The sequence below is a fragment of the Prinia subflava genome, chromosome 1 (assembly GCF_021018805.1).
Source record: "Prinia subflava isolate CZ2003 ecotype Zambia chromosome 1, Cam_Psub_1.2, whole genome shotgun sequence".
Lineage (NCBI taxonomy): Eukaryota > Metazoa > Chordata > Aves > Passeriformes > Cisticolidae > Prinia > Prinia subflava.
This window is the reverse complement of record NC_086247.1, coordinates 136,306,663-136,324,215: the sequence shown is the minus strand read 5'-3', so window position 1 is coordinate 136,324,215 and position 17,553 is coordinate 136,306,663. Positions and strand designations below refer to the sequence as shown.

General features: G+C 43.5%; 1 protein-coding gene across 1 annotated transcript; it reads right to left on the bottom strand.

The window, feature by feature from the left end:
- Positions 1 to 605: 605 nt before the first annotated feature.
- OTUD1 (OTU deubiquitinase 1) lies at positions 606 to 3,264 on the bottom strand. Its single transcript, XM_063413806.1, has one exon. The coding sequence runs from the start codon at positions 3,115 to 3,117 to the stop codon at positions 1,819 to 1,821; it is 1,299 nt and encodes a 432-aa protein (XP_063269876.1). The 5' UTR covers positions 3,118 to 3,264; the 3' UTR covers positions 606 to 1,818.
- Positions 3,265 to 17,553: the final 14,289 nt, after the last annotated feature.

Below are 17,553 nucleotides of genomic sequence, written 5' to 3'. Positions count from 1 at the left end.
AGATCTGGGACTAAACTGTAAACACACGTGCACATTTGTAAACACGTTTTAACAACTCGCAAGGCGTTTCCATCTTACCAGGGGAGTAAAAAGCTGCATCTCCCTATGACATCACTGCTATTTGAGTAAGGAGAGGGTGCCAAGGTATCACTGCTGACAGGATAAACCTCAGGCAAGTCTGGGGCTAACTGCAGAACGGAGGCTCCCACAGACCCTCAGTGGCCAAGCCTAAGTGTGCACAGTCCAGCAGAGCTGGCTCACCACCAACCCTGCTGTCACCAGCTCATGCACTATGCTTGAGAACTGCTCTTCTAAGGCACATTAATACAGAAAATTGCTTCTCACTGGCAAATAGATATACTAAGAGTGCTTGCAGTAAGAAAATAATTAGATACTCAATTGCCTTTAAATGCTGGAATTTCTTTCTTTCACATATTGACAGACACCAGAATTATCAATGGTTCACATTTGTGAGGTACTATATCCCTTCTTCCCACCTCTTAATAGGGGAGACTAAGGCAGAGATGCTAAATAAAAGGTCCTCTGAACCCACCCTCAATTCTTCCCACACCAGAAATGCACAGGGTAGAAAAGAGGAGCACAAGTAAAATTATATTCTTTATTCATTCCATTTTAGCTGTGAATGTTCCTATTATACAAATACAGTATAAATTCCAAAATCACAATATATTACAAAATAAAAAAGTACAAACTGCATTACTTAATAAATATATCTAACAAGTTAATCAGAAAGTAGAAGAGACAGAATCCAGATTGGAAACATTTAAATGTTTGACCCAGCAAACCATACAAACCTCAGTTTAAGTATTTTTTTTCTTTTAAACCATAATGTAGAACACCATTCCTGATTTCTTGATTAGAAAATAAAGTCATGTGAATAAAATGTTGTGATCAGATAATGCTTTGTTGGTGAAACACCAGTGCCAAAAAAGAAGCAGGGCTTATACGAAAGACACCATAACCCCAGAAACAAGAACACAAACACTGAGGTGCAGCCAAGGCAATTGCTGCCAAAGCAGGAGACTATTATCTAGTCACAACATTCTATTGCAAGTTAATGTTCTGTTATTATAGATAAATAATATAAATGGAGCAGAGGGTGAGCCAACCAGGCAACAAGAGGCCAGTTTACTCAAAACAGTAATTAAAAACAGAAGAGTCAATTGCTCCCTGCACTGTTCACGTGTAGCTGCATTCCAAATGGCTCAAAGGACCTGTTCTGTGCTCCAGGCAGAGAAAGCAACTGTTCCTAAAAGCAGTCTGTTCTCACTTTGCTGCACTTTTACAAAAGCCATTATTTTAATTTTGCAAGAAAATACCCACAATATTTTTCATCAACTAGGGGGGTCAGTTTGACATCAACTTCATTTGGTAAAAATATAAGGTTTATGGGTAAAAAACACAGCAAAAAATAGCTGTTACATCATAAGCCTTATTTACAAAAACTGTTTACAAACGTTTTTGGCTGTACAGCTGAAAGCCAGATACTAATGTAAGATGTAGAAGATGGAGGTAACAGTTTAAAAATAGTGTGCAAAAAATACATTCTTATAGAAAATAGACAGTGGGGAGGAGAGACACAAACATACACAGAGAAATCTGCTTGCAAATAACCCGAGGCTAAGTTTTTACAACAGAGTATTACAAATACGTCTGTATTCATCCCCCACGACCTACAGTCCTTCTCAGTCTGGGGTGCTGCTGCTTCATTAAGGATTAAGGCATCACCATCACAGCCAGCACACCTTCTCTCTGTCAGTCCCCGCAGCAAAGCTCCCAGCCTGCGGCCCGGCGGTCTCATGAGCAGGCATTCTGCTCAATGTACATCTTGGACAAGGACACGGCCATGGACTTGGCCAGCTCCTCATCCCGCCTGCGCTGTACCTGAGTCTGTCTGCACCACGCCTCGTACTCGGGGTTGGGGCACACGCGGTCCAGCACGGCATCGTAGTGCCCGTTGCTAAGCCAGCTCAGCCAGATGCTGGGCCGCGTCGGGTCCTCGGGCCCCAGGTAGTGAACCATGGTGGACACGGTGGGGCTCTCGGGCCGCCCGCCCGTGGTGAGGTGGATGTTCACGTTCAGCATCTGCCCCATGGCCAGCAGCTCCGGGTAGCCGGCCCAGGCCCCGTCCTGCGCGGCGCCGATGAGGAACTCTCCCACGTCGCCCTCGATGATGGGGTTGAAGTGGTCCAGGTGGTCGGCGATGTAGTGCACGGTCTGCTCGCGGAGCTCGCCGTGCAGCCGCTGGTCCCCGTACACCGCCTTGCAGACGGCGCGGTACAGGCAGTTCCCGTCGGGGATGATGTGGAAGCGGAACCTGCCCTTCTGCCGCAGGTACTTGTCCTGCTTCTCCACCTCGGCCAGGTACAGCGCCAGCTTCTCGCTGCGCTCCGCTCTGCCGCCGGGCCCCCGCCGCCCGTCGGGCCCCGCCGCCTCCTCCTCCTCCTCCTGGCCGTGCGCGGGCCCGCCGGGCTGCGCGGGGGCCGCGCTGCGCTCCGCGGGGCCGCAGCCGGGGACCAGCCCGGGCTGGGCGCCGGCGGCCGCCGCCTGCAGCGCCTGGCAGTGCTCGCTGAGCCGCAGGCTGCGGTTGCTGGGCTCCTCGGCGGCGGCCTCGCCGTCGCCCCCGGCCTGCCGCACGCTCTCCAGGATGCCCTCCAGCCAGGCGCGGCTGCGCGGCGAGCCCGGCACCAGCTCCGCGGCGGCCTCGGCGCGCTGCACGATGCGGATGGGCACGATGCGCTCCAGCGGCCGCCGCCGGCTGACGGTGACCTGCGCGCAGGAGCTGAACTGCGGGCCGGCCGCCGGCCGCCCGGCCGGGCCCGCCGCGGGGCCGCTCGGCATCACCTCCAAGCAGGACGAGAAGGCGGGCATGGCGGCGGCGCTGCTGCTGCCCCCCGCGGGAACGAAGCTGTCCTTGCCGGAGCTCTCGGCGGCCGCGTTCGGGCCCGCGGCGTCGGCGGCGCTCGGTGCCTCCGCGGCGGAGGGTCCCGGCGACAAGGAGACCTTGAAGACGGCGGCGGAGCTCGGCGAGGCCGCGGCGGCTGCTGCGGTCGCGGCCGCGGGGTAGTGGGTGATCACGGAGCTGTAGAGCTGCATCCTCGGCTCCCCGCGGGCGGCGCTTTATAGGCGGCGCCGCCGTCGGAGCTGGGGCGGGGAGCGGCGGCGGGGGCCGCGCTGGGGCTGCCGAGGAGGATGAACCGCCCGAGTAAAAATAAACAAGGGCATCACCGCCCGCCCCGCCCCGCCCGGGCCCCGCGGCCGCGGCAATTCCGACTGCGCCACCGGCCCGGCCCCCCCGCGGGCCCCGGCCCTTCTGGAAGCTGCGGGAGCGCGGGGCGGGGCGGGCCGCGCGTCACAGCGCCGCCCCCGCCCTGCCCACGTGTGCTCCGTGCCGCGGCTCCTGAGCTCAGCCCGGCAGCGACAGCAGTGCTCCAGCAGCGATAGCACTGCTCGTCCCCAGCAGCGATAGCACTGCGCGACTCCAGCAGCGATAACACTGCTCGTCCCCAGCAGCGACAGCCCTGCTCGTCCCCAGCAGCGGTAACACTGCTCGTCTCCAGCAGCGATAGCACTGCTCGTCCCCAGCAGCGGTAACACTGCTCGTCCCCAGCAGCGGTAACACTGCTCGTCCCCACCAGCGGTAACACTGCTCGTCCCCACCAGCGGTAACACTGCTCGTCTCCAGCAGCGATAGCACTGCTCGTCCCCACCAGCGGTAACACTGCTCGTCTCCAGCAGTGGTAACACTGCTCGTCTCTCTCTAGCAGCGATAACACTGTTCGTCCCCAGCAGCGATAGCACTGCTCGTGTCCGCTCGGGTTCGGACGGAACCGGCGCAAGCTGCTGTTCGTGCACCTGCAGTCCCACTCTGGGCAATGCAGTGCATGCATACAAAGATGTGTGATAGAAACCAACGTGTTTTAAGAGGAGACATGCGGTCTGAAATACGTGTCTCATCAAGATCACTGATAATTGGCCTATTAATGCCTGTAGCACCTTAAAATTAAGCCATAGCTGCGGTATAAATAAAGTCATACATAAGCCTTTGTCCATGGACAATGATGTGATCTGTACGCACTCCATTTGATTACGGTCAGACAGGCATGCTGACCAAGAAACATCAGTTTACACCATGATCAAATGTTAACACAGACAGTCATTCCTAACAAAACAGGAAAAAAGGTATTGACATATGTAAGTTCAAAGTGATACTTAAAAGCAATTCTGGATTCCATCCCACAGCTTCAAGTATTTTCAGGAAAGTGTTAGTACTCCAGGCAGATTGTAGAACTTTTAAAACAAACAAACAAAAACAAACAAGCAGAAAACCATTTATTTGGATATTCTGAAAAATTTCTTTTCCTCATTCCATTTACGTTATTAAAAAGACAGAATAAAAGGATCACTTGCAATATACTGCAGTGTCAAAAATAATTGTTCCTTTGGAGCCTTGGTTGTATTTTGTACCAATCTTTAAGGAGATATTTCCTATCTTCAGTCTCTGCAGCTGATTCCTGGGCTAGCAGTAACACAATATGGAATTTCATTCTCTTTGCATGGAAAACGTGACTCATTTGGCTAAATTGCATGTTGGAGAAAAAAAATGCTCAAATCCTGCATGAGAAGTAATGTGGATATTTATGGGAAAAGTTTTCACATACATCTTTTTTTATTCTGGATAAAACACAGCAGTTTATTGCATGCAATATTGGGTACCTTTTAATTAAAAATTACAGACTAAATATATATCTAAAATTTTTGCCTTCGAAGCTGAAATGTAAGAAGTATATCAGATGTGAATCAAAGCCCAAATGTCCTCAATTACCTGCCAGTGCCAGCCAAAAAGTTGATATCTTTAGAACAAATGGTGATGGGCCTTATCCAGGAGCATTTCTGGCAGCCTGTTAGAGTGGGATAAGATATTACAACTGCTCTGAAATTACAGAGTGACTCCTGCATTTCAGAATGTTCAGAACTTTGTTTTAAATATAGTTTGTGAGCCCAGTCAGTGAGTCTTTATTTCTGGACTAATCATTACGTAGAGAGGAATATATATTGATCAAATAGTAAGTAAATTGGAACCTTCTCTCCTTGAAATGGAGGCTTGGAGTAAAGGAAAGATTCCCATCTAGTTTTATTTCTTAGTCAAAACTTGACAATGTCTATTTCCAAGTTAACATGTATATGTTTATATATATACTGATAGGAGATTTAATGTAAAACTACTGGAAATTGCCCCTTCCAAGTGGGTTTAAAATATGCCAGTTGCTCTTCATTGTGCATTTTGGTCATTTGTAAAGGTGTATATTAATGCTCACCAGCTCTTTTGCTACCTTTTTATTTTTTTCTTTTCCTCAGAAAAGGTATCTGTAGTTTGGTGTAGTGAATATTCTATCCCCTAGTAAATGTCAGAGCTGAGTACAGGATGGTGGGTTAAAATCTTCAATAGTCTGGTAACAGAGGGAGGAGGGAGAGAGGCAGTTCTTTCTCTTAAAGAACAGTAAATGGATGCAGCAGAATAAGAGCACTTCTGGCAGGAGCAAGTGCTGCATTTTGAATACTCAGTACTGCAAATTTCTTTTTTCTAGGATATTATAGAAACTCCTGCTAATGGCTGTTCTGCCTCTCCAAAACCATAGGTTATTTGGAACAGTGGTACATTAATGGATGGGCAGCTGTTTAATTCAGATTGTTGGTTACAATGAGGTACAACTTGAAGTTTGTGGTGCTTCAGCTGAGGAGAGAAACAGACTTTTGTATGCCCAAATTACCCTTGTACTAGTATTCTGATGCTCTAATGTAGCATATTCTGGATAAGAAAACTTGTTTATCTGAACAGAAATCCAAGGAATATCCTCAAATCCATGCTAAATATGCCAGCAGGTTTTTGTAATGGCAGCAGATTGTTCATTTTTTCCCTTTTTGCTTATAAGCAGGTATAATGTCTTTCCTAAATTTTCAGTTAAAATGCACATAATAAGCTTACTAATAAGGTTAAAATACAATCAAAATGTGTTGCTAGGTAACTGAGAGACAAAACAAACATTGTAACCGCTGCCTTGGTGTTAATAGTATACTACTTTGGATACCTTTATTATGTCCTGTGGGAAGTAAATGGAAAGAGAAGCTCACCTTGGTGTGTTTTACCTGTGTTGTTATTAAGTACTGACAGTGTAATGCAACCAACATTTTTCATAACTGAGCAGCCAGAGTTAGTCACACGTACTTGGCCTGAGGGGAATCCAGTCTCTCTGGATGACCAGTGACAAAAATCCCATTGAGCGTCTGCCACACAAGCATCTCATGGTTAGCTTTCAACTTTTATACTAGGAGCTACCAGGAATCAGCATTTCCTAAAGGTAATTTTCTTAGACATCTGACAGGTTTTAACAATAACATCCTAAACCATGCTCTACACCAGGGAGTAATCTTAGAATGGCCTGGATTGGAAGGCATCTTAAAGATCATCTAGCTGCTGGTCACCTTCTGCTAGACCAGGTTGTTCAAAACTCCATCCAGCCTGGCCTTGAAGACTTCCATGGATGGGACATCCACCACCACCAGGTACATGACCTGGAATGATCAAGTGCTATGAGTACAATTCTTGTGAAACAGAAATTTCAAAGAAATATTTGAATGCTTTCAATGTAATGGTATCTATAAAAGCTAGGGGCACATGGATCTGCCTTTAGTGCATTTTACTACCAGAATATTGGTCTTTAACATTTCTTCCAGCTACATGTAGAACTGCTGTTAATTCCAAGGGAAAACTGATTTTTTCTTTATTATGACCCAGCTAAAACACAACCCATGTATTGATTACTTCCAGCATACTCCTGTATTTTCAACTCCTGTCCACTTTTGCCTGCAGGTTGTGGCCTCACAAGCACTAGAGATGTTTGGAAAGTGAAGGGAACACAGTATGGATATGCCCTTCACTGTTTTCCACAGAATAATATCCCTGAGCTCCTGGTTCACTCATTACAGGGTAATGTACAGTCCTTTACTCTTCCAGAATAGATCTCAAAACAAGCTCTGCAGTAATAAAGCATAAACATCTCCCATGGTTAAAGTTTCTCTTGACATTACTGTTATCACTGGTTACCCTGCACATTCCAGGAATAGTTTAGATTGTTTAGAAGGCAAACCACAATCACAAAAACAGCTGTGGAACAACAGTGGTATTCACTGACGTAAAGCGAAATGCATGAGAGTAGAACTAATTTTAACTTTAATATGTAGTAGATACATGACTGACATAGAAGAAACAAATTAATTACATCACCAGGAACATTTGCTAGTGAAGAAAGAAGGAGAAGTTAAATAAAATGATGTAGTGAATTACACTGAATAAGCATTCACATTGCTTCTTTTTTGTTTTGTTTTGGTTTGTGCTGACATAACAGCCCTTTGGAAAAAGATATTTCTGACTGAAGTATTTGATGAATTAATAACTTTTTGTATGTAACTGGAAGATGAAATGCTGAATTTTTACTAATAATCTGAAGTGGTATACAAAAGAAAAAATTGAAATTTTTTAGAAAATAGAAAAACATATTGAGAATCTTCCAATACAGAGAAGAAATGCTTATACTTCAACTAGAAGGAACATGCTGACAAAATATCAATTTCATCCTCTGTTGCCCGCAGATGATCATATCAATCATATCATCATATCATATCATATCATATCATATCATATCATATCATATCATATCATCATATCATCATATAATTCCTTTCATAAAATTACCAGTTACAGGTAACTTATTCGAGGTATGGTCAGTGAATCTATAAAGATGTCACAAGGCAGAAGAACTGCCAAAAGAACCAATTCTGCTCTTTCCCATTTCCAGTCTCTTTTTTCTACTCCTGATGCCAGCTGCTTTGTGATTGCCTAATGTTAATATTAACTAAAGTACCTAGTGTATTTCGCTCTAAATGCTAACATAAAAAGGAGGAAAACTGTATCCACACTTACAGTGAGGTGTGAAAACGTTGCATAAAACAAGGGCTATATCTCAGAGAGCTTTGCCTCACAATTTGTTCTTCAGCTTCTGCATTTATTAAAATTTTATTCGCAGTATGGGTGCACTAGGCATTAGAGATACAACCAGTGCTATGACATCATGTGGCAAGAGTTGTGGAAAAAGGGATGTTGGTGATAAATATAGACATTTGCTCACGTCTCAAGGGCTCAGTTGGTATCCCACTTGAAAAGTGAGCCTCTAAATGTGAGTGATGACGCAGGTCAAGCCTCACATTTCTGCTCAGAAGTATAGATGGTATTTTGTGATCATTGTGCACAGGGCCAGGTGATGATACCAGGAAAGAAAGGAGGGGGGGAATCTACAATACTGTTTGCTCTGAAAAATAAATATGTTAATAATGTGGTAATGATGTTACATAGACAAACTTTATTATGTGTATGATGGTGAGAAAGGTTATCTTCTCTTTTTATAAACCTTATGAGATAAGAAAGTGTTCACAATGTCTATTTTTTTGTCAGTTACAGGAAATCCATCACCTTCTCTCATGTTGGTTAATGGCAATTTAGGGTCGAGGAAAGTACATACTTTGGCTAAGACTAAGAGCAGAATAGTTCTGACAAGGGCAGGTTGTGAAGGAGGTAGGGGAAATGGGCAATACAGAAATACCAGAAGCAGGAAAGCACCACTCACAATTACAGGAAATGTTATTAATAGCTTAATCTTGATAAAAACTGGAAGCATAAAATAACTGTGGCAGAAAAGAAGGTGCAATACTGCTGAAGTGCAAAACTACTCCGATGAGGTAGCCAGCAGCCAGCACTGCCATGTGTGGCCTCACAACTGAAAGACTTTGGAAATAGACTGATTCCGTGGGAAGTGTCATCCTGTCTATCCTCCAGAACCTTGCAGTACACACCTTTCCCTGCCTTTCTGCCATCAATAAGCAGCAAAAGGAGGAATTATCATTTTGCAGATAGAAGTGAGTGTCACAGAAAACCACATTTCATCATGCATGCTTTGAGAGTCACAAAATAGCATGTAATTACATTTACCAGCTTTGTTATTCCCCTGCCAAGTCCTTCCTGTGGGAAAAGGCTGTGGTTATGTGCTACATAACCAGCTCAGCAAGTCATGTCAAATCCCTGATGAAATGTAGGGAGAGAGCTTACCTCATCACAATTAAAAACCTGCTCTGTTTCCATTTATGTAGCACAGAGCTAACTGTTATGGCAAGGTTGGATCACAGCTATTTAACTCCACTGTCTTAACAAGAAAAAATAGCACAGGTAGAGCCATTAGAGAGGAGGGATGACATCAATTCATCCTGACTGATGTCATAGCCTGCGCAAATAATTAAATCTTTCCTTAACATACTTTACCATATCTAAGAGTACAATATGTAATTATTTTTTCTGACCTGAATTTTAAAAGTTCTAACAATAAGAGACAATTTTTTAAAAACTTTTATAACAATGAGTCTGAATCTGAAATATTTTTCACTGGAGAAATTAGGGACAGATACTCTCCAGTTAGCAAATTTATACTGGTAATTCCAATAAGAATGGAATCTTTATTTAGACTGAAATATAAATTAGTGTTCCTAAGGCTTCCACTGAGTATCTACAGAAATTTTAAAATAGGATTTTAGCAATTTGAGAGTTTCAGTATTTATCCAAGTGTAATAGAAGCATTAACATTGTTGCAAAGAAGCACTACTTGTTAAAGCTAAATTATCTTTATGTGAAAATAAACATTCTTCAAGTTGTGAGTTATAGGTAAGCACAACTTTATGAAAATTAAACATTAATCAATTAGTAATTAAGAGAGAGAATCCCAAATACAGTCAGCTGACTATATCAGACTTGGACATAAAGGGGTTTGTGCATGTCTATCTGAATTTGATATAAAATCACCATAGGAAATTTAGAAAATATCTAATTTTGCAGTATCTAAAGAAAGTTTCTGATACTGCATGGTATGAGTCATTACCAATCCAATGAAGATAGGGATTAAAACAAGAAACAAAAGATGATGATGGGGAGAGACAACTAAAAATGATTTAAAGAAACTGTTACACTGAAAGAAACTTGCTAGTGGAGTACTTCAAAGATCCATCTTGAGACTAACCTTAATATTTTCATTTATTACACCAGCACTAGGTGTGCTACTGACTTAAAGCTGAGCAGATTTTTGAAATGTCATATGGGAAATATCTGAAGACTAGAGACAGAATTGCTTTTGTGACTATGTAAAATTCATCAGTGCAAAGTGAAAGGGCATCCACCTGGTGGCAGGTCAGTATTTCTGTTGCTGGCATAATCTCAGCTGGGGGAAACCATCAGGACAGAAGGCTCACAAATGGTATTCAGAGGCAGAATCCCTGTACTTTCAAAAATAACTTTTGAAACTTTTTTGTAACTTTCAAAAGGACAAATAGGATCCTAGAATACAGTAGGTGAGTACATATCCAAAATAAATATGTATTTCTTTTAGAAAGGACTTGTGAAACCTTATCTGGAATACTGTATGCATTTCTGTTCACTGTTGCTGAAGGATGTTGACTGGAAGGACAGCAAGGGGGAATTAGAATGATCAAGGCATTGGTGGCTGTCTAACAAGAGGAGACAGCTGTTCTTGGCTTGCATTACCTAATGAAGGTTGAGAAGGGATCCCTAAAAATACATCACAGATTATGTACCAGGGAGTAAGAAGAGCTCCTTTGGTTAAAGGTAATGTTGGCCAAAAAGAAATGGATACAAACTGGCAACAAATAAATTTAGTCCTGACTCACAGCCTTGGCTTTCAGATATGACATAACTGCAAATAGTTTCATGAAGGATCCTGGTAACAAAATACTTGCAGTACCATGGTGTAACCAGTGTGGCCTATGAATGTGAGGACTATTATAACAGAGGACTTGGTAAAGACTTTAAAGATCTTAATGTGCAATCAAATTCCATTCAACTTCTTTGTTCCATTTATGTCTGTTTCTTGGTTTGCTTTTTCTTCTTCCTGGGTTTTTGTGGTGTCACAAAAACAGTTTTGTGGTGTTCCCTGCACGGAAAGCAGAATCCCCAGCCAGTGAAACAGTAACACTCCTGCAGAGATGGGACACAAACCACAGGCAAGTAGGATCTCATTTTCAAAGAGGAACAAGTAAACTCATTTTGCAAAGTACTATTCCAAATCCATTTTGAGCAGCTTCCACCTGGGTTAAAATTATCACAAAATTCATTTCAGGGAATTTGGAGAATGAAAATTATAAACAAGCAGCTTTTGATTATTATCTAAGAGAATCAATAGCTGTCCTTGCCCAGGCGAGAGAACAAAGACATTTCTAAATAAACAAGATTATTATGAGTGCAGTAGGTAATTAGGGTGTGCAACATCGAGTTACTTAACATAAAAACATTAGTTAGAATAGTTAAGATCATCAGTAATCAAAAATAAGAAAAGAACTAACATAGTTAGTCATAATATGTCATAAACAAAATATTGAATTTTTCAGTTCATAAATACACGTGAATCTTCTGATCAGAACTTCTGAAGGATAAAACTTGCTTCTTTCATATGTATGAAAGCAATATGTGGGATAAATAAATAAGTTTTTCTAATCTGTGATCTGGTTCCTATATGTCATAAAAACTTTGATGTAGTCTTTGGCAGTTTTTTCTTAATAAATTTGTGATCTATTTCAAATAGCTAATTAGATTTTTTCCCAAACCAAAATGCACTCTTCCCTATATTATTAGTGTTGAAATGTGACCTAAAAGGCAGGTTTTACAAATGATCTTTTGAAGCCAAGTAATAAATTCTGACACACACTCAATTACCTTTATTTTTCTAACCAAGAGAAAACCTCTGAGAAGAATAGTTGAGTTACAAGTATCAATTTAAACCATTACTCAGCACACCTGACTAAACGATGAAATCTCCCTTTAATATTCACTTAAGTAACATTTGTCAATGTACTCATGATTTATCTCTTGTACTACATGTAACTTCTTAATTTTCTCTTTTTACTATTATAATAGAGATCACTTGTTTATGCCTTTTTCAGCTTTAGCTTGAACAGAAAAAAATCTAGCATTTAATTGTATGTTGGCAGTTTGTATCACTTTCCGTCTTTCTTCTGTAGATGAAATGAGATAATGCCCAGAGCTTGCAGAAAAGATACAATTAGTTAAATTATTTTCATTATTGAAAATAAAGGCACATTTTTTTTATAAAAACCATATGACTCTCTGGCACTTCTGTGGACTCACAGAATTTGAAATGGTTTTATTCATCTAATTGTGGTGAGCCATAAAGATTATGTGTCACATTGAACAGGCATTGAACTAGCAAAATTCAGCTTCTTTAGAAGAAATCATCCTGTTTAAAACTCCTTACATTATCTATAAGTAATTATTGCTTTTACATTTATAGACATGCTCTATGTTGACATGATGTTTGATATAAAGTATTTGACATCTCTCCACATGTAATTTGAATTCAAGAAAGGTTAAGGATTTTTTAATGCAGATGCTAATAGCTATTGAGGTCAAAGGGCACTATCGATCAAACAGTATATTCAATCTCGCATTAATACCTTTATAATTTTTTCAGCTAGTCATACTTTCTGACTGACTTCTATCATGGGACAATTATGAGAAAATTATGCCTAGCTCTGGGCCATCATACTATTGTCTCCTAACCACACAAAAACTAGAATGTCAAAGTCGAAGTTTATTATTGCAGTGAAAGAAAACTGGCGTTCATAATGGCTCTTACGCATGTTTGACACCACCTTCCTCTAGCCTGCAGCCATAAACTGCCCAAATTTTTTCTTCTCCTTCCTTCAGGGCCTAAGTCACTACTCTGTATTTCTTTCACATTTTCCTCTTATTCTTATGCAGCTTTAAAAATGGATCTAAACTTCATCCACCTCTCTCTCCTCCAGTCTGTAAGGAGATGAGCAGTTGAGGACGGTCTGTGTGCAATGGGTCATTGCACTGGTGCCACGTTGGGTGCAGCATTGTCTGAAACTTGCCGTCCTGTGGAAGAGAATGGTTCTTCACTCGGGCACCTGAGTGCGGGAGTTCTCATCAGACTCTCCAGTGAGCATTTAACTACTGATATTTGCAACTTAGCCGCACTTCTGGCTTAAATAGGAAGAGTCCGGTTGGACAGACGCTCCAACACCAAGGAGGTTGGCTTAAAGTGGGGAAGAGGCTACGGAATGTGATTAACACGGATCGAATGAGAGGAACATCTAGAAGGCAGTGAGGGTATTTGCGGAGCAACAGGTGACGGGTGGCGAGCAGGAGAAGCACGTTCGGCCTCTGGGGAGACGGCCTTGGGCTGCAGCCATGTTCTCCGCCCGGGGACAGTTTGCGGGGTGAACCGGCCCGGGGCGGGCTCTGCCGGGGCGCGGCGGGGCCCACGGGCGCGGCGGGGCCCACGGGCGCGGCGGGGCCCACGGGCGCGGCGGGGCCCACGGGCGCGGCGGGGCCCACGGGCGCGGCGGGGCCCACGGGCGCGGCGGGGCCCACGGGCGCGGCGGGGCCCACGGGCGCGGCGGGGCCCACGGGCGCGGCGGGGCCCACGGGCGCGGCGGGGCCCACGGGCGCGGCGGGGCCCACGGGCGCGGCGGGGCCCACGGGCGCGGCGGGGCCCACGGGCGCGGCGGGGCCCACGGGCGCGGCGGGGCCCACGGGCGCGGCGGGGCCCACGGGCGCGGCGGGGCCCACGGGCGCGGCGGGGCCCACGGGCGCGGCGGGGCCCACGGGCGCGGCGGGGCCCACGGGCGCGGCGGGGCGCGGCCCGAGCCCAGCGCCGCCCGCCCGGCCCGCGTCACTTCCTGCGCTGCCCGGCGGGGCTGGGCGGGTTCGGGGCCGCTCGGGGGCGGTCCCGCCGGGCTCCACAGCTATAGGGCTGGCCGGCTGCCCCTCTCTCGTGGCAGCGCTAACGCCGTTAGCGGGACTCGGCCTTCTTTTTCCTGTCTCTGGTCACAGCCTTCTCTCAGGCATCCACCTGCTCCGGCGTGGGGCTTCTCCACGGGCAGCAGGTGCATCCCTGTGTGCCTCCGGGGGCTGCAGGGGAGTCTCCCCTCCGGCTGGAGCACCTCACCCCCTCCTAATTCACTGACCTGGGTGTCTGCAGAGCTGGTGCTCTCACGTTCTCGCTCCTCTCCAAGCACAATCACATTGGCACAATAACTTTTTTCCTTCTTAAATCTCTTGCCAGAGAGGTGCTGCCCATTTCTGATGTGCTCAGCGCTGGCCAGCGTTGGGTCGGTCCTGGAGCCGGCTGGAATTTGCGCCACAGGACACGGAGGAAGCCTCTGGAGCTTCCCAGAGCAGCTCCCCTGTAGCCCCCGCTACCAAAACCTGGCCATGCAAACCCAGTGCTTCCGTCTGCCTTTAAAAAGTGCTATAAGTGAAATTATAAAACAAAAACAGGCACTGCATCTGAATTTCCATTACTGTCAGGAGATGGATTAATAATGCAAGTACTCTAATACTGCAAGTGTTTTTATCAAATCTTTTAGGTTTTGTATCCCTTGCATTTCAGGTGACTTATAATAGGGCATTACACACTGATCATGCTACATAAACAGTTATCAAAGAAATACCAGAATAAATGAGCTACCTATTGCTATTCAAGCTTTAGTCAGCATAATTCAGGAAAGTATCATAACAGAGTTTTTCTCATGTTATGAAAAATAGTTCTGTCACTGTCATCTCTGTATTGCATAACCCTTAATTAATCTGTTTAGGCTTTTCTTCTGTTTTCATATACCTATTTCAGCTAAATTATATAGATTTGTGTTTTCAAAATAGATTAATATGCAAGTATTAATACCTTAATTAGAGACTGGATTGCTTGGCTATCTGAATCACAGGAAAATTACACAGGGATTAACAAGACTTAAGGTGCAAAAAAAGGTAAGTGAAAATTCTGAAAGTTTAGAGTAGTGGCTAAAAGCATGGAAATAAATGCAGGCCTGGCGGTTCCACTGACACTTGCCCAGTGTGAGTTACGAGTTTACTCAGCTGATCTCACACATCTGAGGAGATTAAAGGAAATAGTGCAGTGCTTTGGCAAATCACATACAAAAGCAAATCGGAAAGAAGAAATAATATGCGCAGTTCTGTGTCTCCTAAGCAGTGTGTCTCTGAAATGGAATGCCGAGATTTGGGAGGGAGGGTGCAGTCCTGGAGGAGGCCCGGTGCAGTGCCCGAGCAGTCTGTGCGGGGAGACGCTGCCTCTGGAGACCTGCAGAGGGAGATGCGATCCTCTGAATTGAGGGATCCCTAGCTGTCTCTGTACTGTCTAAGAAACTTCACAGGAAGGTGCTTAGGGTTATAAAATAATTATGCACACAAAATTCCTCGAAAGAACAAGCTTTTCTTTTTCGTTCTCAGTGGTATACAGAGATACGAACTAAAATTAAATGCTTTGGGTACTATTTTTAGAAGCAGTGTCTCAATCTTCCTCTAGTCTCTGAAAGACTCCAGCTTTTTTTGCTCACCTGAGCCAGAAGCAAGCAGAATTTATTTCCTTTAACCCTTCTCCTGTTCCTGGCTAAAATGCTGATATTTCAATTCTTTTCATCAAAAAACACTTTGCAGAGTGTTGAATTAGAATTTATAAACAAGCTTTGGCCACTTACTGAGCTTACATTTTGATGTCTGTGTTAATTACATATGTGTGGGTCTCATTTGCAGAATCTGACTAGTTACCATCTGGCAGATACTTGAGTGTTCCTAAGTAAGTTATTTTTTGAGAAAGATGAATATCCTTCCTGCATAAATATTCTCTGCCTGTCAAATAGTGAGTCCAAGTATATTCAAATATGCAGTACTGAAGATTTGGAGGGGGAGTCTTTAGTTTAACAGAGAACACTTTGTACACCAGTATACAAAGCATATTTATACTGAGGGTCAGGTCTCATGCTTTCCTTGCATGGGACTAATGAGATATGTTTTCAATTCTGTATATTCAAATCTTCCATTTCATGAGTTACAATTTTCGTGGTGTTAGTTTTAAATTTTTATCATCCTCGGGAGTGATGCTATGGAGCCATGATTACAACAACCACTAAAAAGATATCATTGATACATCTGACTTGGCAATACATGTTAATTTGGGCACATTTTTATAGTTTATTCTGCAAAAGCAAATTACAATTTTCTTCGTGTAATTAGTTTTTAATTTTTATCAAACAACATTGTAGTGCAATGTTTCCCATTTTCTTTACAGAAGGGTCCCTGATCTTTATTTAACAGTCAAATTTGTTATTTTGTGTTGGGAATCAGCTCACAGATTAAGAAACATACATTTATGTGTCTGATGGGAGTGTCACTACAGATCTGTCACTGCAGTCAGTACAGATCTTTCTGTTCAGTGGAGATGTCTGAAGATACTCGACCTGGCCTGTGCCTCTGGTTGCAGAAAGGGACAGGTTTTCCTCAGCCCCGTGCCTTGTCAGCCAGGCCTGTGTGAGAAGTGTTTCATACCTCACTTCTGACACTGCTCATGTGTTCATGAACAACTGAGTCAAGTTTCATTTGCCTTATTGCCTCTGGCAGGAACTTACTCCCAAGTTCTTAGGCAGACACTTAAATTTAGGTCTTTTGCTCTGCAGATGACATTCCTGCTGGCAGCCTGAGATGTCCAAAGCATGGATATGAAGCTGTGAGCTCTGACAGATGTAGAGACTCTGGCCAAGTGAACAGTAGGACATAGAAATGTATTTAGGTGATTAAATCCAGTCACAGGCATCTTGAACAGAGTAATGGAATAGTCATACTTGTCTTTTGACCAGCTTGTGTTCTATATAAAAATAAATAATTCCAAGATTTTGATTTCTAGCTCATTTGCTCCCTCTAGCCAGATTTGTTCATCTGCAAAAGCATCACTCAAGCACAATATGGAGAAGATTTTGAAGAGCAGGCTCCAAACCTTTGTAAATACATAAGTGACTCACTGACAGACATTGACTTTTTACAGAAATGGGTAAAGAAAAAATTCTTTTTCACTTCTATGTTAATCTTCACTTTCATTCATATATCCTTTTTGTGCAGATTAAAACAGTATTTTATTTAATGAAAAATAATCCATGGAAGTACTGGAAAAAAGGAAGTGAACAAGAGTACTAATATAGATTCAAAATTTACTGTGTAAGGTGTCTTTTGCAAATTTACAGTGAACAGAACATGAATTATAATGTGCCTGCCATATCCACAATCATATCTAGAAAGATATTCTTAAATTGTCTTGTGGTATTTCTGGTAAAATACTTTATAACAATATTTTAATAGGCAATTAAAGTAGCACACTCCCTGTGTGTATAATTTATCTACGATTCTTTCCCCCCGTATTTATTTGATAAAATACAGTCAGTGAATGTTAGGTAGCAAATCCCAGCCCATTCCAGCATTAACACTCCTTGGCAATCATGTTGCAATCAACAAGCCCTCACTACGAGAGAGAAATATACATAAATCCTCAGATTCAAATTACTCATTTGAACATTAATAAAAAATATTTCAAT